The 27252-nt window shown below is 38.9% G+C and overlaps 1 protein-coding gene across 1 annotated transcript; it reads right to left on the bottom strand.

The window, feature by feature from the left end:
• Window positions 1-2408: 2408 nt before the first annotated feature.
• On the bottom strand, window positions 2409-24729 carry LOC140230242 (signal recognition particle receptor subunit alpha-like). Its single transcript, XM_072310422.1, has 14 exons — window positions 24580-24729; window positions 20672-20755; window positions 19602-19796; window positions 18662-18767; window positions 17933-18080; window positions 16187-16349; window positions 15300-15436; window positions 11652-11761; window positions 10669-10755; window positions 7136-7308; window positions 6106-6319; window positions 4976-5061; window positions 3876-4052; window positions 2409-3033 (listed from the first exon to the last, which is right to left on the bottom strand). Exons 1-14 carry the CDS (start codon window positions 24694-24696, stop codon window positions 2905-2907), a joined length of 1926 nt encoding a protein of 641 aa, XP_072166523.1. The 5' UTR covers window positions 24697-24729; the 3' UTR covers window positions 2409-2904.
• Between the last annotated feature and the right edge of the window lie 2523 nt (window positions 24730-27252).

Here is a 27252-nt window from a genome sequence, read left to right as displayed (position 1 = left end):
AATATCACACAGTGAAGTACAAGGTTGTATGTTAGTTTGTAATAACTGATAGTAAAGTCCTATTTCATGCATATACATATCCATAATATTGCAATCTCCATTGGCACACCTTGCATAAACCTCTTTAAAGTTAGGCAGAGAATCTTAGTCACTGACCAACAAAATATCACAAGTCTAAAAACATGGATCTCCTTGTATGTGAAGTTTACAATGTAAAATTTTCATAGCACAGAAAATAATGTCTGATTTTTCTCTATGCAAGAGTTCCTGAATTTTTGTCTCGCAAAAACAAACAGACTGAGAAAAAGGCAAGGTAGTTTAGTCATGTGATGAAAACTAAGCATCAGGTGATCAAATTTTCACTTTTATGGTGTCTAATATGTGCAGAAAAAAAAAATGGTCAAGAACCATGACACACACAATGTACCCTTTTATCATTTATGTGATGTCTGCAACACAAGAAAAAAGTGAGGTTTAATGTGAGAAAAGAAGATAAGACGCATTTTATAATGTATGTTCCCTGCCCCCACCCCCCCCCCCCCACAACAAAAAGTCACTAAATTTCTAATAGAGATTGCACAATACACAAGGATAAAACTAACACTGGTTGCATACATTGGATCAGAGTGATAATGCCACACTGTTTATGATGGAGTGAAGTGTAACCCTGCATTCATTCCACATTCCCAAACCCACTCCTTATACGGTATGTGACAGTAGAGGGCGCCATTACCCCATTTTCCACCAACCACCTGTCCAACACACCCCATCCCCAATCCATACCACTAGGGCCCCATTCAATAAAAGAAGTTAGGATGGCAACTCTTGCTGGAATGACAACTTCCAATGGCAACAGCCAATCAGGAAGCTGGATTCTTGTTGTTACTATGACAATTGCCATTCCAGCAAGAGTTGCTTTCATATCAACTTTTTTATGAAATGGGGCCCAGATCCTAACTCACAAAGAACTATTTCAACTCAATTGCTGATTGTCTCTACTTTGCTTGTTTCATTCTTAACTTGAGACTCCTTCACAAAATCACTCACATATCTTCTTCTTTTTTTTTTTTCCTCGTAGTTGATGTTTTTCTAGGGGACATTTCACGAAGGATTTGGCTGAGAGCAAATTTGCCTTCCTGAAATACTCCCTTATGCTTTCCTTCCTAGAGGATTCACCCTTGCTCCTACATGGAATGTCGACAAGCAAACAGCATTGTGATGCTGCCAGCCCAAGGAAATTAAAAATGAACACACAAAACTTTGACTGAGCTCCTCAATGTTGCAATCTGACCATAAGGTCAAAGCTGAGATACTATTAACTCCTTGTGTGCCATGTTCGAACACCCAACTCATTCGACAGCTTGCCAATTTTGCTCAACCTCATGACCATGCACAAATCAATTGTTAAATCTCCATACAGTGCACTCCTTTATAACGAAGTCCTCAGGACTGGTGTTTTTGTTGATTTTTTTTTTTTCGTTATGTAAAAATTTCGTTATAGTCCAACGGTAGATCACATAAAGAAATATAGATGATAATTTTGAGTCTTAAATTCTTATTTCATCACATTGAAATTTTGTTATAATCGTGTTCATGATAACTTGAGTGCACTATTACACAAATGATGCACAGGATAGAGTGCGTTAGTGTAGGCGTAGCGCACTCAAGGGTATTTACAATTGTGAAACATGCACTCGGCTTCGCCTCGTGCATGTTGCACTACATTGTAAATACCCGAGAGTGAGCTGCGTCTCCACTAACGCCACGAAATAATCCTGTGCATCATTTGTTTTATAAAATGGGTTGAAAACTAACAGCATTTTCACGTACCTTTGTGGGTCAATAGTCCAGTCAGCTACATGTAGCACTCGCTCGAGAGAGTCGAGTCAAGCACGTCGCACTCGGAAATCCCGCACATGTAAGTACTGTACGTATCAGAGCATACTGTATACGTACGCCACATAATATGTTATGCACACAAGAAAGGCCGGCCCGAACTAGAAGTTATTGTTTACAGGTATTGACAGCGCGTATAGTAGCGCGCGACGCACTTGTAACAATTGATTGAGTGCGCATTGGTACTGCAGTGCAATGGTACTAAAGTAATCAAAGCCCACGTGACTCATTTCAGCGCTTCCTATTGGCTACGTTCTTGAACCCATTTTATAATATGTCACAGTACACTGAAAGCATCATAGCCATAGATTTGCCAGTAAGTTTTCTTTCAATTTTCACTACAACTTTGCTGTGCTGCATTTCTAGCATAGATGCATCTATAAAAAGTTACATGGCTTTGAGAAACAGAATGTTTTCCAAAAGCGCACGTGCGTTGCAGTCTCAGAATAATGTGGCACACTGGAGGTTTACACTGTAGTACACAGGGAGGTAACAGGTACATTTCTCAAGAAACAGATAAAGTATTAATTAATGTCATCTGAGTGTGAAACAAAAAAAAATACCAATTTCAAAGTGGCAACTTAGGCCAACTTTCTTCATCATCAGAGACTAAGTGCAATGTTAAATTTATCCCTATAAGTGAATGAACAGTCAGCACTTACATTGTCCGTTTCATGCAGCCCTCCCTAATAACACAGTTGACCCCAGAGTTTAACTTGTTAAAAGCAGTACATGTACTTCATATTGAACAAACCTGCCAACTGTATAAGTTATTCAATCACCCAATATCATGATTATCAAGTTCCAAAGTGTGAATAAACCAAGTTTTCTACTTTCACACCAAGGGAGACTGATTAAAATGTTTCAACAAAATTCTCAACTGCTGAATACACTTTCTGTGTTGTTTGTAATTGTAAGAAGGGCTAGTAACAGTCCATAAAAGGGGCTATAAACTTTTCTTTATTTTATCTCCATGGTCATCATGCACTGCTGTGGTCATCCAGGACTTCAGGCTTTGAGGAGTGCATTGACCACTGCCTGGACATTCAGGTTGCGGAGGTCACGGTAGGTCTGACCTGTCCCCACAAAGACGATGGGCTGACCTGTGGTGTAGGTCATCGAAATGGCTGCACCAACCTGGTTTGGCAAGAAATAAACATAGATTGTCAGATCTGAAATACCCTGTTTGCATTCAACTATATGATCAGTTTTATCAATTTCTGAATGAGAAATCACATAGTAAAACTACATAAGGAGGTGTTATACTGCCCAGATTCATGTTATACTTTATATCATGTTAATGTCCACAAGCAAAAAATCATATTGTCTTGCATTGAAGCAAAGGACCAAAATTACTACAAGTAGTACAATCACCATCCAAATCTTGCAAAAACAAGAGTGAGAATTTTCCATCATGACTTGATATTCTGGCAGCATAGCAATGCACTGTGAAATAGAGCTATCCAAACTGGCAAACTCTCTCGGCACACTACAGCAATGACAAATTATCAAATCAACTCTGTCATACAAACCATCATGCTCATTTGGATTGTGCAGTGTTACATTACCTGAAAAGAATTTATTCACTGGATACTACACAATTATGTAAGCTGTATAAATTGTGTTAATGTTTTGATTCAATGATATTCTACCTATTATCAATTCTGCAGCTCAGATGAGTTTTCAATCAATTTCATTGCTCCTGACTGAAAGGCTCCCTTTGTATAAAGTGCACTCATGTTATAAATGAAGCCCTTGGAATAGGCAATTTTCTTTTGTTATATCGAAATTTGTCATAGTCAAACAGTAAAGTGTATAAAGATATATACATGCAGATTGCTGATTTGGGGCCCTGAATATCTACTTCGTTAGTACCAAGAATTTTGTTATAACCATGTTCGCTATAGCGGGAGTGCACTGTACAGTTCTGGGGTACACAGAGCAGCATGAACAGTCCTTTTTCCATTCTACAAACTTACTTTGTCGTCGATGGTATCAAACTTTGTCAGGACTATTCCATCGATGAGGCGGGGGTTTTCAGAGTCGGAGTAGTCTGCCAGAGCCCTGTTGAATTTGGTCAGCTGGTCCACGGCCTCATTCCCCACCAGGGCCTCACCCACAAAGAGGACCAGATCCGGCCGGTTCACTTTGATCAGCTGGGGGCAGGAAGAAGACACATATCGAAGTCAGCAAAGCCACTCTGTTTTCTCTTTGGACTGGGAACTTTGACTTTCAGTTTGTTTTATTCCAAATTCAACAGACTTCTGAGTCAGGACTTGACACTTCAAGATAAATTCAAATTTGATCCAAACTTCACGATGCGCCAGTGGAAGAGGGCTTGTACATATTGCTACTATTAAACAATTATTATTTGTTGCCTGCCTGGTAGAAGGGCCCTAAGGCTTGCATGTGCTACAACTTGCTAGGGCCCTTCTTTTCCACAACCAATATGGCGACCACCCACAACCGTGATGTGACTGCACTTTCTCCGTTTGTGCCCCCCTTCTCTGGAACAATCTCACTACTCATATTCAGTCCTCCACCTCCATTGACATAATATTCCTAAACAAACTAAAAACTCATTTATTTCAAAAAGAGAACTCATTATTATATACTGTGGATTATTTTTATTCATAGTTCACTTACATGTTTATTCTCTTTTTGGAAATTGTAATGTGCATTGAAACATGTTCACCAAAACGTTTAACTGCAATCAGAAAATTATACAGAATCTCCTTCCACAGACTTGCTATATCAATTTTCCACATGATAATTATTATCTTCAAATAAAAGAATCTACACATAGCATTGCCAAATGCAATACAGGAGCATGCTGTCAATTATCACTGTCAAAAATCTTTTCTGTGATGTAACTGTTGACATCAGGATATAAGAGAAATTAAAAATATACATGCTGATATCATTTTTGAACGCATACTCTTGAAATCACAATTAATTCACTAATGCTAGATATTTAAACCAGCACTAGGCTGCTACATCACAGCTGGGCAAATCCCTCTACATATAAGAGTAGACTGTCAACTTCTCTTTTAAACCTATGCTATCTATTGTCACATACCTTAGACAGGGCCCTCATGAGGGGTTCATTGTCCTGCATTCGTCCAGCCGTATCAATGAGGACAACGTCGAAGCGGCAGTCGCGGGCTGCAAGAAGAACAATGCAGAGAAAACACTCAACATGCTACGCTGTACCTCCTACAAAGAATCCCTACCCCATACGACAACTTTTGTATTAATATTCTTTATCTAGCCAGATCAGATTACATGGAATTGGCTTTAAAGGGGCATAGTCCCGGTAGTGTAGATGGCGCTGCTGATGATACTGCCGATCATCGTTAGCATTGATACGAAGATTACCGAAGTTGAGCTGTCATCAAGAGTAAAGTGCGTAGGTGTTGCTAAGTAACGTTGCCTTTGTTGTCTTCTTTGCGCATTGCGCAGTCTGTAGTAATGCCAGGGTGCGTGCATATGTGCTTGTTATTGTGACATCACAAAAGAAGTTTGCTAAAGCTGTCATCCCCCTCAGCCGATTCATTAGCCGAACTGTGATCGGACCACTGACTACACTGAATCGGACTTCTTCGGACTCGGGAAAGTGGGCCAAAGCGTAAGCGCCAAAGAGAAGTCGATAGCGTAGGTCTCTATAGGAAACTTGCACCATGCGCCCGCGTACGCATTTGACTAAAACATCGAGACCATGCACCTTTAAATGGACCAAATTTTGAACAAGACTGCCATCATGGTATGTTTTTTGTTGACATACCTTGGCCTTATGAGCCAGCTATAAATCTTAACCGAAGCTCTTTATTATTTTAACCTGCTAAAAAAAAGTCAAAATTAGAGTTTTGGGATGTACCTTCTTATCAGCATCTACGCCCTTATAGTACCAATAGAGATTTGATCCTTAGCTTACTGGAGTCTACACATGGCAAGTATTTACTCTGAGGTGAATTCCCATTACTTGTAGTCAAGGGTTTAGTCATGAGTCCTCTGCTAAAAAAAGAAGAAAAAAAAAAAAAAAGAGTCCTGTGCTCAAAAACTTCGGCTGACATGAGAAAATACAACCATGGCACATTACAGGTTCAACAAGACTGTCCTGATTATTCCCCAGTAATGGTTTGTTTTTTTATATGCCTTTTAGACCTGTCAATAGAGCTAATCGACGACATATTTAAGAAAGATCCTCACCAAACTTGATGGCTTCCATGGCTATTCCTGCAGCGTCCTTCCCGTAGCCTTTCTCATAGAGCTGGACAGCTGCCTGACCGGCGTGCTTCTCTGGGGGGTGCAGGGCGTTCAGGTGGCGCATGTGGGTACGAAGCTGCTCAACAGCTCCAGCTCGGAACGTGTCACAGGCAGCTATCAGCACACGGAAGCCATTCTCTATCAGCCAGAAACAGATCTACGGAAAGGGTTGACGTAGAGAGAAAATTTTGAGTCAATTTCCATAAAAAGTTGGCAAAAAAAACTTCACGATTTCAGCTGCACTGCTTGATGAACTGTCTCTTCCATTGCTAATAGTGATTTCTTGTTTTTACAAACTCTAAGAAATGCAGCTTTGTTCTCTAAAAACTTTGCATTGTGGGCATACAAAATATTGCAGTATAGAAAAAAAAAATATCTGGATTTCAGCATCTTGTGATACCACTGATAAAAGTTTTGGCCTTAGTTGTTAGAAAGCTTTAGATTTTGACGCGCGGACGTTTGAGACGACGAGTGCGCTGGACATTCTCCTCTCCCCTGCGTCGTGTAGAAAAGTAGCTTTAGATTACGCTGGGATGCAACGTATAAAAAATAAAATCGCGCCCCCATATGATCGGTGCATGAAGTAGTTCTCTACATTGCAACCTGTGCGGACGTAAAAATAGCCCAGTACGCATACTGAAAAACTCATGCGACGCAAGCTAAAAATAGATCAACTTGACGCGCGCTTCTGCGCACGCTCAGAACATGTTTTTTTTCCTTTGAACGTTCGCGCGTATAAAATCTAAAGCTCCCTAATATAACTTTGATGCACAAGAGGAATGGTTTATGTGTCATCTACATGTATGTGTTTTCAAGTTGTGAGAATACAACCACAAAGTACTGGGATGATAGTGACCTGCATGCCACAAGCTACGATCTCCACGAAAACTAGACTTTGCACACCATGCAGCCAATCTAGAATGATCCATAATAACCTTTAAAACCACAAGTAACTTCCATAAAGTATTCTAACCTTAGCCAGATTAGTGGACTTGCCGACTCCGTTCACACCACAGAACGTGATGGAGAACGGCTGCCCATGAGACTTGGCTTCAAAGGCATCCCGGAGGATGTCCACTCGTCGCCGTGGAGACAGGATCTGGACCAGGGACTCCTGAAGGCCCTCCTTGACAACAGATGTCACTCCTACAGCAGGAAGAAAAAGGAGAGGTTAAAGGAGAAATCCAGTCCAAATATAAGTTAGTTTGATAAGATAATGTAAAATATTACGAGTTCAATGGTAAATTTTGATCGAAACTGGATAAAAAATAAGGAAGTCATGACATTTTGAAGTTTCGCTATTTTTTCGGGAAACAGATTGTGAGTGGTCAATATGAATATGCAAATGGCAAAGTGAGCATGTCATTCCCTCACAACTTACCATAAAGTTTGTACATAAACTTTTGAAAATTCCAGTTTTCCATTCAAACAAAATTATGCTCCGGCTCAAATCCTTGTATATCTAACTGATCACCATTCTGAAGTTATTCATCCAGGAATAACGTCATGTTTCATACTTCAATGACAGAAACATTGAATTTTCATCATTTTGTGTATACCATCAACAGAAAATTGTGAGGTTATGACATGGTTAGCAAACTAATTTGCACATTCATATTCACTGTACAAGAACTTTTTTGCAGAAATTAGGAAAACTTCAAAATGTCATAACTTCCTTATTTTTCATCTGATTTCAGTAAATTTTTTTGCTGTTGAACTCTTTTTTCCTGCTGCCTACCAGGGGCATTCAAAAACCACAAACAGTTCCAGTCAGCCACGTGTCAGCGATTATGTGGATCAAAGTATTGACCGATTTTGTGACGCGGTATGTGTATTTTTGGCATGGGCAGCGCCATTACGCGGTGTCTCAGCCGACCCCCCCCCCCTTCCCACTCCCCACCCCTCTCCCTACATTAGCACGCGCGCAGAATGAAAAACTGATGCATGGTTGCTTTAGCCAATGGGCGTCTCGTACTGAGTGCGCGAATGCTTGCTTAGTGCGCGAACCTTTGTTACAAGGGTGCGATAAACATGTTGCCCTGGGGGTGGGGGAGAGCAGGGGGGGGGGGGGGGTCGGCTGAGACACCGCAATTTGAGCACAAGGCTGCGCCCAGTGCCATAAAATGTCTGCTGCCCTCAACGAACCCGAATCGGTCAATACACTCATTGGTATCGGTCAACTCCACTCAAGATTCTTCAGCTGTGTAAAGATTTACATAGAGATCAGTGATAAGGCTGTAAACAATTTGTTACAGGGATTCTCAAATATATCCAAGCTGGGCCAGCCTTTCCACTCCATGGTATCCTAACACTGGATAGCATGGCCAGGGCAACATTTTCAAAAGGGGGAGGGGGGGGGGGGACCCACTTCTGGGTTTCATGAGCTAACAAGCAACAAAAAAAAAAAAGCCTTCAGCGCAAAAGTGCTCAAAGGTTTCATTCTATTTCTTTTCTACCTTTTTTTTCCCCCTACTACCACTTCTGCCATTAAAAAAGTGGGGGGGGGGGGGGGCCCAAAGTGATGACACCCTATGTATTCCTGTTCTGCTGGCCCTGCAGAGTCTTTAAGCTCTTCCCTCCCAGGTTTTGAAATCCCCATAGACTTTATACAAAACCAGCAAGGCTTCCATAGGTTATGAGTGTAGGTCATCAATGTTACAATTCATAAAGCATCTTTACCTTACAGCAACATTACCGCATCATTTCACCAGTCATGAATACATATGTACCTCATGAACAAAGGCACTGACAGAAGTTCATCTAAGGATGTTCATTATGAGCACTGACATTTTCACGAGATTTTGTTTTCACAAGTATCGTATCGATGCGTCACATTCTTTTTAAGTCTTGATGTCACAAGAAAATATGCTAAGAAATCATTTCATTGGTGAAGAAAATATTGATGCTCATAATAGTTAAAAAAAGATTTGATGGGGGATTCATTTCATACAGAAAGCTGGATTGAATCAGATCAATCTACCATCTCATCACACAAGAATCTTTTAAAATAGAATTTGGACGCTGTTATGAAAAACTATGTGTGCATGGGGGTATAAAAAACTAGAAATGTCGCTATGGCGACTGATGCCTCCGCCATAATGCATGATTCTCCCAATAGGTGTATAGTACAATGTCTTCACAATGTGTGATGACAGTTTCACATAAATGGCAAAATATTGAAATGACAGGTTTGTCAGAAATATCTTGAATGTTCACTTTCCTTGAACTGGATTTGCTATAATTGTCTAAGAGGGCAGGTACACATATTTGGGGAATTGAGGATTTTTACTTGACTTCTGACCGTCCCTTTTATAAGTTTATGCATTGAGTAATTCTCAATGTATGAAGAAAGAGTGTAAGTACAGTACAAAATAGGTTTTTTTTTTTGCATCTAAACCTGGCCTTTGACCCTTAACCTTTGACCTTCTGGCTGGAAATTTCCCAGAGAATCTCCATTAGGTAATACATGTACATATGTTAAGTTTTAAAACTAACAATGCAAGCATTGCATAATATACTAGTATATGGGGGAAATAGTAAAATTTTGAGGAGTTGACCTTGACCTTTGACCCCCTTGACTATTGACCCATGACCCCTAAGTTCCCTAGATAATCCCTGCCAGTCAGTACATGCGTATGTACCAAGTTCCATGAAAATACATTGAACCATTTGCGAGAAAAGTGAAATTGTAACATTTTCACCTAACCTTTGACCTTTTGACCTTTGAGCTTATGACATGAAACTCTCTCTGGAGAATCTTTACACAGTAGTACATGTCTACGCTAAGTTTAAAAAAAATACCTTCGGGCATTGCATAGATATGAGGAAAATAGCAACATTTTTAGCATTTGACCTTGACCTTTTGACCTTTGACCTCTTGCCAATGTCACTTAAATCTACTCAACTAATTGCCCCATCATACATCATCCTTGGACCAAGTCTGGTGAAAGCTGCTTCATCCAGTCTTGAGTTATCGCGCAAACAAATACAATTTCATGATTTGACCTTGACCTTTGACCTTTGACCTTTGGCCGATTTCACCCAAAATCTAATCAAGTAATTGCCCCATCATACTTTATACTTGGACCAAGTTTGGTAAAATTCCAGTCAATATTACTCAAGTTATCGCGTAAACGAATGCGGACGGACGTACGTACAGACGTACGGACGTACGTACGGACGGACGGACGGACGGACAACCCAAAAACATAATGCCTCCGGCACCACTTCGTGGCGGAGGCATAAAAAACAAATACTGTAAAACACGATATTTTCATGGCATAAAATTTTCGTGAATTGGAGCCGACGGCCTTTTTCACAGCATAAAATTTTCGTGAGTTGCCTCTTAATATTCAATGCATATAGTGCAGACAAGAACTTTTGCGTGCATTCTAACTTTACAAATCTTGGCTCTTGCGAAATTCGCAAAATTAAAATACACGTAAACATTTCTCCTTTTATAGTATCCATGACAACCATTGACCATGACAAGAATTCAAGACTTACTCTCGAAAGTGCCAAGAACCTTGCCCTCCAGTTTGGTGGCCACTGATTCACACAACTTCTCAGCAATGTCTCTGGCAACATTCTTAGCTGAAAGACAGAACAGGGCATCCATGTATAAAGCATTAAATAAAACAAAGAAAGTACTTATACAGAGGCCATTAAATTGAAGTCCAAATATGATAGTGTGGGAACAGAAGGATTCTAATATTGCAAGGTCCTACCAACAAAAGTTCTCCAGCACTTCAAGGAATGCAATACACCATTAAATCAGACATGACCCATAGATGAGGCTATGATGAAGATGATTTTGAAGCTAACATGAGAATGGATGAATGGGACTAAGAAGTAAATTTGACTGCAAGCATGCAATCAACAAGAGAGAAATCAGGATGTGCCCTCAGGAATTCAAGTAATCATCTAACAGAAGAGCTTGCTCTATATTTTGACTTTTTTTTTTCAGAGCCAGAAATGTTTCAATTCCACCATGCAAATATTAACAACATTTAGATCAATCAGACAAGAACTTTCATCAATTTTGTTCACAATGCAATATAATTCATGAATTCAGAAAGTAGCCTTTGAAGGAGAAAGCAAGAAGACATTGTATAAGATCTGAAGGACAAAAAAAAAAAGTATTACAATCACATCCAATCTCCCAATAACAAAAAAGCTACAAAATTTGTTTGTGATGTATGTATTTCAGTATCATATCCTGCAAGAAAGAACGCCCTCCCCCCCCCCAAAAAAAAAGAGAAATTGACATACACTGTATGCCTCAATCAGTGCAAATCGGGAGATATTCTGAATTACAGTGGTATTCAATGTTTACTACAGATAGCAAATACTTCACTGAACTGAAATGTCTGTGAAATTATTGAGAATTTGAGACACGGTATTGTAGCTTTCAAAGTTATTCACAAAGCCTCCACAAGAATCAGGAGATTTCGCAGCTCTGGGTGGTGTCTTATCACCATGTGACTCACCAGTCAGGTGGTCTCTCATCTTGTCCAGTACAGGGGCCATAGTCTGCTTGTCCAGAGTTTTAGCCCCCACAAGGCCACGGAACATGTTGAACATGCCAAAGCCTCCAGATCTATAAGCAAAATGAGAAAGTGTCTCACATGTGTGAACATGATTTATTTCGTGGCTGCCAATCTCTAAAGATCAGAAATACCGCAGAACAAAAAAAAAGATAAAACAGAAAGATCATGAAGACCCCCCCCCCCCCCAAGAAAAAAAAAAGAAGAAATGCAACTTCGTCAAGAAAATTGAGACATTGGACTATTAAATGGGAATGCTACATTCAACTTTTACACAACATTTTCCTACTCATTTCAAAACCACAATTTGTTTTATTTTCTGTCAAAAAAAAAAAAAAAAATATATATATATATATATATATATATATATATATATTATATATACTTAATATGATTACGAAAATACTAGTTGGCAGCTTGTGTTTGGTTGTAAAATGTGTGCATACTCATTGCCTTTCTGAGGAAAAATTTCACAATGAGGTTTACTTCTCCACAAAAATGAAAAAAAAAAAAAATGAGAGAGAAAATATGTACAGCAAGTCCACTAGTAAGCAGAAAAACCAAAACCATAGTCAGCAGGAAAAGGACTTTCATTCAAAACCTTGCCTTCAGTGATTATCATTGTAGAAGGGGATATTAACTCAGCTGATAGTATGTCACACTCAATACTTTTAGGATGCTACACTTGAGAACCAAGGTCACATGAACTTCCTAACGGTCACATGACCTTGCCACGAGGTAAATCAGTCTGCCCTCAGACAGGGCAGTCAATCGATGTGTCATGAATATGAGGACCACAAACATTCACACATCCCTAACGGATCCTGCTGCAATTACCACAAAAGGAAAAAGGTAACCGAGTGGAGTAGACAGTAAAAGCAGGTCTGTAATCACACCCACCACCATTTGTGGTTTCTTCTACTCAACCAGCCAGTAGTTTAATAGGATATCCACCCGAAAGTTGGCACTACACAAACACAGTCACTATCCAGTTTTCATTTTTCTCTTCCAAGTAACTTAATATTTCAAAGGATTCACAGACAAGGTTTCCAAATATTACAACTATCAGAAACATGTGATAAAAGTGATATGATGTCACCTGTGCAAAGAATTCCCTTAATTATTGAAGTAAAAACAAAAGCAATGCAAGATGCACATCTACTGCAGCAGCTTGGGACAATATTTTAAGTACTTAAAGGGATGGTACACCTTTGGTTGAGATGGGGATTTAGGTTTCAACTTTTAGTGAGATAATCAGAAACCACTTCTTTGAAATATTAAAGAGCATACAATTCTACTGGGAATTCAGAGTTTATTTGATGAAAATCCATTTTGAAATGGCTGAGCGATCCAACAACTTAGCAAAACATAATGGTCCTCATAAGAGGTGGGTCCAACCTTTTATTAGGACATCTTTGTTTTTGGATATCTCGGCCATTTCTCAACAAATTTTCATCAAATTAACTTTCAATTCCTCCTAGAATTGTATGCTCTTTAAAGGGACTGTACAGTACTAGTTGAGGTGAGGATTCAGGTTTATAACATTCCTAAGCGAGATAATGAGAAACCTCTTACGAAATATGAAAGAGCATGTAATTTTAAAAAGGATTCAACGTTTAATTGATGAAAATTGGTTTTCAAATGGCCGAGATATCAACGACAAAAAGTGATAATAATGAAAGGTGACAGGCCACGCCTTTATTAGGATCTCTTTGTTTCACCTTGTTTTTGGATATCTCAGCCATTTTAAAAGCGATTTTTCATTAAATAAACTTTTGATTCCCCTTAGAATTGCATGCTCTTTGACATCTCATGGAGCGGTTTCTGAATATCTCGCAAACGTTTATAGCTAAATCCTCACTTCAACCAGAACTGTACAGCCCCTTTAAAGGGGAAGGCTAGTAACTGATCAGTGGGAATCAGTGGAAATGCTGGGAGATGATTGTTTCAATCCTTATGGGATTCATTCAAGAGTTCATTGTATATCTATTGTTGTGTGAAAATGACTTGCTTCAGAATGGTCTCATATTCAAGTAATGTGCAGTTTAATGCTTCCAGGTTAGCGTCCCTGGTCAGTGACGGAGCATTAATCTGCACATTACTTGAATATGAGACCGTTCTGAAGCAAATCATTTTCACACAACAATAGATATACAATGAACTCTTGAATGAATCCCATAAGGATTGGAACAATCATCTCCCAGCATTTCCACTGATTCCCACTGATCAGTTACTAGCCTTCCCCTTTAATATTTCATTCAAGATTCAAGATTCAAGATTCAAGATAATTTATTGTCATGTATAAAATATACATAAAATTTGTTTTCGGACATACATAAAGATAGAGGTGCATAAATGAAGAATATAAATCATGAAATAAGTTAACATAAGTTTTATACCATACATACATAAAATATATACATTTAATACAAAAAAAAAAAAATGAAATATTGCAGGAGAAAATAAGCGTATATAAAGTATGCATTTTTTTTTTTTCCCTTCGCCCTATTCACCCCATCCAGGCACTTCCATATGCTAGAGCACTCCTCCAGTTGAGACTTTAACACATGTTCTACACACCACCACTACCCCCCCCCCCCCCCCCCGACTCTCAGAGAGTACACTTCCACATACACACCCACACACACACATACACGCACACACACATACCCCACACCCGCAAGTTACACCCATATAAACTTATACATACACACACACACATACACCAAAACTATCACCTAATCAACGTGAAAGAGCGCTCCAGCACACAAAAAGCCTGGGCAAGGATAGGAGACAGTAAATTATCTCAAAGAGAATTTGCTGCGTGACAAAGGCTATAAAAAAAAAAAAGAGACATTCATACACCATACTAAAATATAACAGGCAGTGTGACGTATTGCAAATACTCAATAATGTTATCATATTTGTATTTTGTTGAAAAGTTCTCTTAATTCTTTTCCTTCTTTCCTTTTCTGCGTATGTTCCAGTAACAAATACAATATATAATAAATTAAAAATGTTTCATCACAAAATCTAAAACATTCAATTCAGTCATAGGTCATAGGGTTGGCAAGACATGCAGCTCAAAACTTCCCAGGTGTACTGTTGGCTCATCCACAATTACACTGCTGCTGTTTACAAATTTGTGTACAGTTATTTTGCAATGAGTCAAAAATATGTAACAATTCAACATAACTAATGAACAATACAATTGTCATCAAGTGCACACATACTGGACTTTCACACCACAAATACATTGCACAAAGGGTAGTTAAGCTCAACACATACAGTCCATGTAGATAGGTCAGAGCCCTGCTTGGGCCGAGTCATCTGGCACTTGTCTTAAAAATACAACTCATGAATCATGAATCATTAGAACAGTTCACATATTTTAAACATATAACATATACTATAAATAACAAAAAAATAACCTCATCTGTTAAATCTGCTATTGAAAACTTTACATGCTGCGATCAGAAATGACCGTCATATGAGTGGTTTTGAGGTATGTTGTTAAAAATGAAAAACTGAATCCCCATCTCAACCTAAAACTACACATCTCTTTAAATCATCATCTTTGTCTCAACTTACTTTGGTTTCGTTTTCTGGCCGACAGTCTCAGTCACCTCCTCCTCCTCCTCTTCTTCCTCCTCCTCTTCCTCTTCATTCAGTCTATCGCCTTCATTGATATTAGGAAGATCTCCCTTCATGGTACCAACCCAGGACGCCTGTCCAGAGAAGAAGCAAAAGAGGTATTCCCAAGTGATACAAATTCACTTATAGTGGTCAACTGAAATTCACTTTTTAATAAGTGCAAGTACTGTATACTCTACAAGCTTTTATTTTCTCATACACATATTTTTTGCGTATGAAGAGGTCAGACATTTTTGCGAGATGTTGTTTTCACAAATTGAGGCTGAGGCTATCGTAAGTGCACTATTACTCGACTGCATGGCAACATTTTCGCCTGTTGTAAAATCAAAGTTCAACACTGATTCGCGAAATTTTTGAAAATTAAACCCTTGTGAAATAACAGATTGTACAGTACACCATACCTTGAGTGAAGAGGGACCTTGCAACAGATTTGCAAGTGGTTAAATTTGTTAAGTATCATCATGCACCTTTTTTACTATTATTATACTGCATACCAGTACATGTTAGTGTGCATGTCACATACATGTTGGAATCAGAGTCAATATTTTCATTCTTTGTTAAATTCACCGATGCACGAAAGTTGCAAAATAAAAACCCTGCGATGTATTTGCCGTATACACCAGAACAGAAGGGCACTTTACACTAAAAGAGCTACACTGGGTAAAAAGAACCATTACATACATCTTGCTCCCACAGAAGGAGCTACACTATATACCTACAAGACCACTTCATATACCTTGCAACACTTGAACAGTTACACTGGGTAAATAATAAATGATACCACTTCATATACCGCCATCTATGAGCTCAAAAGTAGCACTAACCTCATCCTTGAGGTCAAACTCCTTCTCTCCGTTCTGAGCGTCTGATGTTCCATTGGTCTCGGCCTTATTACTCCAGTCTAGTGATTCCATGTCCTTGTTGGTCCCACCTGCTGGCCATTTTGTGGCCTGCTTGGTTTTCTTGGTCGGCTTGCCCGTCACTTTACTGTTTACAAGAAAAACACATTAGTTAACGACAATGTTTTGAACAATGACACGTGTAATATACCATTGGCAGATGAAACAAAAACCTAGTTTTAGTGCTTCAAAATAGTTCTAAAATGTGAGTTAGGGATAGAAACAGCCAATGATGTAAAATTTTGAACCAGTATAATCAATGTTAAAGTATTGTTAAATATACAAAATGTGTACAATAGTTAAAACAAAAATGTTTTCAAACTAAACCGTCTACAGTTAGGGTTTAATGAGAAAAATGGTGATATCTTTATTGATAGCTTTATTGAAAAAAAAAATTATACGGCAGGATGTTTCGTGATACAACTGACCTACACATATGCATCAAATGTGATATCTTGAACATTTTTTCAAATCACTGCTCCAAATGGTAAACAGGACCTTTAATCAACTGCTGATAGTGCCATCACACCAGGGTCCTACAATCTCTATCATTACAAGTAGGACTAATGTATAGAGCATATTACAGTTGAATTTAGTGAGTCTAATATCTTGTGAATTGGAACTTCCTGACAGTTTCAGGAGTTGCTAAATTGGTGATCGTGGAGTGCAGCATGGCAGGAGAAATGTACATGTGCACATCGCATTCCAATGTCAGGATCAGAATTAGTATTTTTACGTTTAAAAATTTGCAAAAATAAAACCCACTGAAATATATGCCACATACAGTACTCCCTATAATCATTACTAGTACCACTAGCAGTAATAACTGATAATTACTGCTGCTATGAAATGCTACAGTTGCTACTACTACTATTACCATCACTACAACATCTACTACTTTCTATTACAACTTCCACTACTATTACTATTACTACAATCTACAGCTACCACATACCACACTAACATTATCACTACTACAACAACTATTATTACTACTACCATCACTAAATCATCTACCACTACTTCTCCTACCACTTCTATTACTACTTCTACTTTTACTACATTGCTGCAACTACTATTGCAACTACACATAGTACCAGTAAGTTATACCACTACCACTCCTACTAATGCATGTGCACTGCCACCTCTACTACTACAGTCAGACCTCTCCTATCTGGACATGTCGGGACCGGCGCTCATCCGGATGAGCCCCAGTCATCTAAAAGGGATTTTTAAAAATCTAAAAGGGATTTAGCATGATATGGGAGACTCAATGTTTAATATACTCAGCTGCCTACCCAATGGTAGCTACAAAACATGTACACTGTACATGTAACCTATTGCAGGTAGCATACGCTAAAACTCTTCTTTTTTATCAGCCCAGAATTTTTGGTAGCGTCCGAATGCACATTATTTAGATGAAAATTTGATGTAAATGTATGTTGATTATGTTGGGAATAATATCATATGTAATTCATGTAAGTTTGTGAAGGAATTTTGTTTGAGCATGAAATCCCCCTTTTTCCCCCATAATCATTTGATTAAAATTATATATTATTTTTTAAATCACACCGAGATTGCATTTGGATAATAGAGAGAGCAAGATAAAGGGCGGCCGGATAGGAGAGGTCAGACTGTATTACTATTACCACTACTGGGGGCGTAACTCACGGTGACTTCTCAGCCTTTTTGGGCTTGTTACGGTTGAACATTTTCTCCCTGTTGCGCATGATAGTCTCCTCATCCAGACTCCCCCCGTCAGTGCTGTCAGGCTGCTTGCTAGTCTTCTTACCAGCCTGAGGACTTGCTTCACTTTTCCCTGTCGAACAAAGACAGAGTGTCAAAAAGTACAGACATAGCAATTCCAGAAGACTGTACACATCTATATGTACACAATGTCTAAAATTTGCATCATAGAGTCCAAGCACACTAAAGGTGATCAGTGGTGGATCCAGAGGGAGGCGCACCCCCTCTTCATTTTTGGTCAAAACAAAAGAGATAAAAAGAAAAAACTAGGGGGGTGCGCGGGCCCCCTTTCATTTTGCAAAGGCGCCTCCCCTGTACGGAATTCCTGGATGCGCCCCTAGTGATGGAGATTAAAGTGTACATCTGTATGTAATATACTGACAAAACAAGGATTAACCTCTGTTTTTTTATGGTTGACTCCCGGTTTCAATGATTTTGTAAAATCACAACACAAAACACCACCCTGGCTGTCACTTTATGTCAATACAGGATAAGACATAACTATTAAAACATACAGGACTTGACCTTTTACGTTTCTGCAACATTCATTGTATGTAAAATATGTTGCTAGTCAAAATTTGATGATGACACACTCAACTCATTTTGACACAACTTACATGCACGCTAAACAGCTTTACATTTTTGGGTCTGTACCTGACTTTTTGGCTTTGTTACTGGCATTCTTCTCTTCCTTGTTGGGATCGATGATCATAGATCCCACGGTTTTCTTTGATTTCTGTGATTCTTCAAAAGTTCGCATCTGCAGTAGAAAGAAAAGGCAACAAATGTTTCCTTTCTTAGAACATATTGTCATATTCACTTGGAACTTCATACCACAGACACTAACTGGATTGTACATGTTTTAATACTTGTTACTCATGGTATACTATCACCACCCCCTAAATGTATGTGTATGTATTTTTTTCATCTCTTATCAGTTGAGAACTAAAACTTAAATGTCCTTATGTACATGAATTTGTACTACTCTGATATTCAAATATAAAACAACTTTGATATAAAATATTGTGTCAAGTTGTTTGAATTGTAACTGATAGTCAAATTGCCCTACATCAATGTAAATATCATCAATAATTCCTCCTTAGTTTGTATGCCAATTCAATTTCTATATTTCGGCTTCTACTAATTGACAAAGCAAATTGCACAAGACATTATTGTATCCATCATGCCTGATGTGCAACATCTTATTTGACATAACATTATACTACAATATCACCTTCTTTCATTCTCACACTACCATGGTTGTATGGGTAAGTTATGCATAGACTGGATCTTACATTTTACTTCAAGTTTAGACAGCTACATGTACTTTATTGGATTGCACATGATAATGCAATACCCATATTCTCCAAAATTCACAAAATTGAGGAAAGAATGTGATCTTTAGTTTGAACTGAGGTATTTTACAGCAACATATAGCAGAGCAAAAGATCAATCATAATCATGATGAAATTTGATCAGTATGACTATTAAACGTCATCCAGAGCTACATGGCTGTAGCATACTGTAGCCCAAAATGCTGTACATCGTAAATAAAATGAGAAAATACCAAAAGTACCAAAAGTACCAAACTTACCGGCTTCACTTGCTTGGTTCCAGTTTTCTTCGTCTCAGCTAGCTTAAGCAGCCGATGAAAATCTTTGTCAAAGTCAAATGGACCAAATATCCTTCCACTCTTCAAATCATCCTTGTACTTGTCTCGGAACTCTTGGTGAATATCATCGATGAACTTGTCAATGTATGACAGTGATAAAATATTTTGGTATGCCACCTGCAAAGAACACACCATTAAATGCAGAATATTCCTGACCACAGCAGGCTAATATTTATAACTTACAGTGACGAAAGAAGAAAAAGAAAGAAGAACCACACACACACGCACAAACACACACACAGCTCCACTGCAACATAATGCAAACATCCTGAAATGCAGCATTGCATCAGAACAGGAAGTTGGCTTTCCAGAATCTTCCCGCATGTTCTCCAGAACTGTGATATTCTGAGGGGTTTCATCAGGCCTATTACACGGCTATTACACTGGACAAGTCAATCTAGGGATCATACTCAATCACTGAGACTACTGAACTGTGGTAGGAGAAAAAGAAACTATCACATAATACAAATTTCTCAGTATATAACTTATAAATCTTATCACTTTTTGCATTAAAGGCATAATTTACCATTTGCAGATGAAACAAAAACCCAGCATTAGTGCTTTAAAATAGTTCTTTCAAATGTGAGTTAGGGATAGAAACAATCACTGTAAAAATTTGAATTGGTAAAATGGATGTTAAGTATTGTTAAATATACAAAATGTGATCAATAGTTATAATAAAAATGTTTCCAGACTAAACCATCTACAGTTACGGTTTATTGAGAAAAAATACAGATATCTTCTTATATTTTAGGCTTCATCACAAAAATGTTATATGATAGGGTGTTTTGTGGTACAACAGACCTACATTGTACATAGTATACAAATATGTATGCATTAAATGTAAACAGGACCTTTAAAATGTCATTCAACAAAAGTTCAGTGCAGGAGTCAGATTTAATTCATTTTGAATTAGTAACTCAGTCATACAATGTAGTTGGATTCATTATCTTTAAATGTGTCATACAGTGTAGGAGCAGCATTAAACTTACCACAAAAATGAGCTCAAATTCATTGTCAAGTTTGTACTTCAATGTCAGAGCGCCATGGCTGTAGGAGTTGCTGCCTCCCCGCTCCTATTCATCAAAAGAAAATACATGGTAACAGTTGGTCTATTTATAGGATATCAGGGCCCTGTTTTATGAACAGTTATAATTGATTAAATACATGTACTTTGATTTCTATCATAAGTCCATGGCAGCCTGTGTGGTAAGGAAATTGTAATTGATTATATCTTTTATAAAATGGGACCAGGGAGTCCATCTGTCTTTTTCTTAATGAACAATAAATTCTAGTTGTTGTATTTTTTTCCTTCTTGAAAGAGCTGTTTTCAGAGCTATGCAGCCTATCCAGCAGATGATTACTATACTCTTTATTCTCATATAAAAACAATCCACAACCAGCATAATCAAAAAACAAGGCAAGTGCCAAAATGTGTCTCGCCCTTGTGGTGACCATCCACTCCCCAAGGGACATCTACCATCCAAGTTTGGTCACAAACGGACCTATGGATTAAAAGTTATGACCCATAATAGAAATGCGCCACAAAAACTTAACATTGGGCTCTAAAAGTTCATTGACCCATACTTGTGACCATTGACCTTGTGGTGACCATCCACTCCCAAAGGGACATCTACCATCCAAGTTTAGTCACAAATGGAGTTATGGATCAAAAGTTATGACCCATAATAGAAACGTGCCATAAAAACTGAACATTGCGCTCCAAAAGTTTGTTGACCCCTGCTTGTGACCTTTGACCTTGTGGTGATCATCCACTCCCCAAGGGACATCTACCATCCAAGTTTAGTCACAAAATGGAGTTATGGATCAAAAGTTATGACCCATAATAGAAACGCGCCATAAAATCTTAACATTGGACTCTAAAACTTGTGGTGATCATCCACTCCCCAAGGAACATCTACCATCCAAGTTTGGTCACAAACGGACCTATGGATCAAAAGTTATGACCCATAATAGAAACGCACCATAAAAACTTAACAAATGGGGCCCTAAAGTTCATCGACCCCTGTCTGTGAGCTTTGACCTTGAGGTGACCTTCATATATGGTAAAATGTGAAACTTTGAATGACCCCTCTTCCCTCGAAGTTTGATAGCAATTGAAGCCCAGAGTAAAGAGTTATTGAAGTTTTTGTAGCGTTACGGACAGACGACGGACAGACAGACGACGGACGGACAGACGCTGCAGGCGATCCCTTGTACCCCATTTATAATAAGGAAAAAGGGAGTTCTGAAACCTCCTGTAGCCGCTTCGAGCAGGCTTTCAGCTCAGTATAAACAGACAGAATTCAGAAAAGGCGATCCGATCAGGTTGGGTTCTGAAACCACCTACAGGGGGAGGTTTCAGAGGCGGCTATAGCCGCCTCTAGGAGGTTCGACTGCAGTATAAACGCAAAGGGGGTTCGAGAAGCTGCTTTTTGGCCAACCCAGAGGTAATTGCTGAAGGTCATCACCTCCTTACATAAATAACCCAGCCATCTCGACCAATCCCCGCTGCAGAGAGCCTTTCAACTTGCACACTGTCACTCAAAAGCCCGCGCCATAAATCAGAGGGGAGGAGAAGGTTGGGCCTGCTAGGGCCTGATAGGGTCTGCTTTTGGCGAGCAAAGTTCTACATTTAAACAGACAAGAGGCTGCTTTTCAGAGTGGGCTTTCGAACCTCCTCGAGGAGGCTCTGAAACCCGCTAGCAGTATAAACAGGGTATTAGTCTCCCCTCACCTCCAGTGGGCTCGACAAAAATGAATAAATAAATAATAATTCAATAATTCTTCTGCAAAAGACAACTTTTTAATGTTACTAAACATCCTACGCAAGCAGGATAAGTAGGCCTATGTTACATAATGTAATAGACCTCTGGAATTCTAATTTAACCCGTTGAGGACGAGTCCCGAGTATACTTGGGCAGGGGTCTATGGGAAATGTGTGTTGTAGCAAAATCAAACCGTCCTCAACAGGTTAAGGAAACCATCCATAATTCAACCATGACGCCATCCAAAATTTGACCACCGCCTACATGTAAAACCTATGCTTTAGCAGGTGGTCAAATTTTGACACGCGATGTCAAACCTTGGTGCTGTTTTTTTTATGGCTGTGTTTATCCTCAAGTGTATTCACCCGTTGAAGACTAATCCCAAGTATACTCGGGCCGGTGTCTATGGGAAATGTGTGTTCTAGTAAAATCGGCCCATCCTCAACGGGTTAAAGTAGCAGAGTATGCAACTTGTAACTATACTGCACAGCCTGTTGCTGTACCAGGCCATGCTTTGCACGGCGTCTGGTCAGGCTAGTAGTAGTACAGTAGTAGTACCGTATTTGTGGGTACACTTGGCCTAACGGGAAAATTTGGCCCCTCATGACTCCGTTACCATACAAGGGGCAGTGTTTACTTATGAATATAAGGCCGAGCTTACCCACAAATACTGTACAGTAGTACTTAATGTTGTAATTTACTTGTACATTATAAACCATACCAAACATTAAAAACAGAAAAAAAAGATGCTACTTCATCAAAAACATGAAATTATTTCAAAACAATTCATTTTGCACACATCATTTTCATGTATTCATTGCAATCATCTGCTAAGGAAAATTAGAAGGCAAATCAGAAATAGAGCAGACTCGTTTTCATTCAGAATCCCAAGTCATTCCCAAAGACTAGGCTACTGTACTGTAGTCACGTCACGTCACTCAATGTGTCTGTCTGCGAGAGTGATGATCAATGGCCCAATGCCAGGAATGGGATTGGCCGATGGTGTGCAAAAATCCGTATTGGTGTAGATTCTTAATTCTACAGACCCATGTAAACTATGCCCTACTCTTCGTAAACCATCATCCACCAACTAACCAGTGTGTATTTACGCCTACGTGAACTGTTTGTCACTACTCTCTCCGTTTTTATTTCTTTTCTTGTCTTCCTTCCCCTCCTCCCTCTTGTTTTTTGTTTCCCACTGCAGCCTTTATTTATTTGGCAATAAACTTTACACTGTATGATCATGATGATGGGGGGTTGGTTTCCAAACACTTAAGTTCGCGCGTGAAAACTTACCTATTTTAGTAATTTACATAGAATATGCACCCTTCTTTACCTCAAAGACTTGATATACATGTAGACTCCTCCGACTGGGTGCGTCATTTTCATTTTATAGTTTTAGACGCACTTACAATACGCGCGCGTCCGGTCCCACGATGCTTGGTCATATATCACTTCCACTCATCTGCATGTAGCCTAGTCATTGTAGATCTAATATTTCTTTTTTTTAGGGGACCTTAAAAAGCTGTGCTTTCTCAACATGCTCAAGCCACAAGGTCCCCACGCAACATTCCATGCATGTAAACATCAACCATGATCAACACGGTCAACACTGTTCTATTTCTACTAACGCCTAAAAGGTTAGAATCTAAGTTCTAGTTCATTTTTTTTTTTTATATGAATTATATTTAGGCCTAGGTTCCTTTAAAATTTAATGTCATGACAAACAATGTAGGACCAGATGTACTTATCCCCACGTAATTTATGAATTATATTTATAACAAACAATGTAGGAGTCTAGGACCAGATGTACTTATCCCCACAAGGGGTTTGTGTTACATGTGAATGGTTTGTGAAAATAAATTGAAAATGAAATTGAAATTGAAATACAAAGTCCATACGCTATGTGTAAACGTGTCTATTACTGTGTGTGTAGGCCTACTGGAACAATCTGCAATATGCACGTGTACAAAACCGTATTGGCGTATAGGTCCTAGCTGTAGAGAGTGTAGGAGCCTCACAGTCTACATAAGCACATTGCATTGTACACTGTGTACCATGGCATTATACACAATCGCTCAATCACACTTTGATATGAAGAAAAGAAACGCATTTTGCGATAGTATTCTTACCTGGAGGATCACACTCTTGATGAGTGAGTTTACTGGGGTGCTGAAGGCTTGGCATGTTCCTTGGAAACACCAAAGAACGATGCCACCTTTACTAAAAATCGTGAAAAGATCGAGCATATTGTACTGTACCGACCCCTTCTACGTTGTTATTTCGCAATCTTCGCCTGTACGAACGGCGTACGGGTACGTACGTACCACGTACTAATACGTGTAAACAGCTGCACTATGCTCCGAATACCAGTACGTACCATAGAGCAACCTATGAGTACAGCTCTATGGTACGTACGTACACACTACGTACGCATAAAAAGGAACAGCGCCAGCTATCTGTGGTGCAAGTACATGGTGAAATGGACATTCAATAAAACAAACAGACACACAGACACACACACACACACACCAACCTCCTTGCGCACACACACAATACAAATGCGACATGCGTAGAATCATTGCAGCCTGTATGACTGAACCGACGCTGAACTCTATAGAGTTCATGATGGTAACATGCGAGAGGAAAGCGGAAGTTCGCAGAAAATAAATGACTGCGGAGGGAATTTTAGTTTTCGTTCCATATCTTATTTCTTTCTTCATTGTGGTATCACTCTAGATCGCCATCCTATTGAATGTGCGTTTAAAGCAACTACAACAGCAACAACAAATCATTCTGTCTGCACTATTTTTTTTATTAAGAAAACATGGAATTTGCATGATTCTACCTTGAAAGTTCCATTCAGTCAATGAAATACCAGATTACACTTTTCAAGAATCCCAACATCCTGGTTGATGTATAAACACACATGCATACACACATACATAGGCCTGCATAATCATTTATATACATACATACATACATACATACATATAGGGCCTACACGGCATTACATGAGTGATATCATAATTATTTATATACCAGTAACAGAGGTCCGTATATAGCTGATTAAACCCGAAAGTGGTCCACTTTCTTTTTATTCTTAACCCCCCCCCCCCCCCGGCATAAAATCCTACTACGGGCCTGTAACAATCATAACCAAGGGTTTGTGCAAACGTCGTTTTTGTCCATTTCTTGCTGTTTATCAGCTTTCCTCTTTTTATCTTTTCTTCGAAGGCTGTAGTTTTTATTTTCCTTGAGGACAGTCTTTCCATTGAACTCTTTGTTTTTAACTTCCGGTTCTACTCTCAAATCATTATTATTATTAAATCATGTTCACCTTCCTATCCATGAACCCTTATCTCCAACTCTTCCTTCCTTCCTTCCTTTTCTTCTTTTGTTCTTCTTCCATTCCTCGTGTTCTCCTTCCTTATATTCTTCTCTCTCTTTCCTTCTTCCTCCACCTCCATCAATCCTTCTCTAGGCCTTCTCCTTCTCCACTTCCTTACATCCCCGACCTCCTCCTCCTCCTCCTTCTTCTCCTCGCGATTTCATCTCCTCCTTCTTCTGGTCTTCTCCCTCCTCCTCCTCCTCGTACTCATCCTCATCCTCTTTCCACCTTCCTAATCCCCTCTTCCCGCTTCATCCTCCTTATCCTTCTCTTCCCCCATCTCCTTCTTTCCTTCTTTCTTCCCTTTATATCCTAGTCTTCCCCCTCCTCTTCCTGCTCCTCATTCCATACCCTTATTCCCGTTATGTGCCTCGTTGTATATAGGCCTACTCCTTGACTCCGATCCTTGTGATGGAGCCTCGTTTCATCGGAGGTCGCTATTATTTTGCAACCGCTGCACTTGTGTTAGATTACCATAGAAACAACATTGGTACTCACAGCTGATTGGTTGATTCCAGGCTTCTCCCTCAGCAACTGTTATATAATCAGATGATGCCAGTTACGATAATTACCACATACAGCAACAACTAAACTAACAATAGGTTTGCGGGTTGCTTCCCGGTTGTTTCACAGAAACTTAGTGCAAGGAATTGCAACTTAATCGCTTTATGAACGTGCAGCTAGTAATAATAGTCTCTATAAATCATTATTTTGCTTTCGCAATTTGTTTTGCTAGATATATCAGTATTGATTGGCTAACCGCAGAAAGCATATCAGTCTCGTTAGGGAATGTTTGATTACTTGTCATTGTAATTATAGGAATATTTCGGTACTTAAAGCCTTTTGTTTGAATGAAGTACTGATACACCACTTATGGATGTCATAAACTACCAGTATTATTATTATCCTACTTTAATTTAGTCTGATTAGTCATTGGTCCCATTTAGCCGCATTGTTGTAAGTGTTGCTTGTTATCTTGTCAGATAAAAAGGTGAGTTTTCCCAGGTGTAATGGAGTGATGGTTTCAGTTCTGGATATATCGCATAATCAGAACACAAGAGGATACACAATTGGATAGAGAGAGGGAGAGAGAGGGGGTTGGGGTGGGAGAAAGAAAGACGGGGGAGGAAATAATACACACAAACATAGTATACACATAAACATTACACGATCCACAATGATGCATGCACATGGGTTAGTAATGATATTAAATAATTACAACAACGCATAATGAATTAACTTCATTTTTGTAATTATCAAGTCGGGATAAAAACTGCCAAATCAAATGCAATATGGAATTTTATTGATTATAACTTCAATAATATTTCTTGTTTTGTCACAAGTGAGGTTTCATGTAATGGTTGATACTTTTTTTTATATTGCATGGGTTTAGCCCATTTTACGATGAAACGCT

The sequence above is a fragment of the Diadema setosum genome, chromosome 6 (assembly GCF_964275005.1).
Source record: "Diadema setosum chromosome 6, eeDiaSeto1, whole genome shotgun sequence".
Taxonomy (NCBI): domain Eukaryota; kingdom Metazoa; phylum Echinodermata; class Echinoidea; order Diadematoida; family Diadematidae; genus Diadema; species Diadema setosum.
This window is presented reverse-complemented; position numbering and strand designations above follow the sequence as displayed.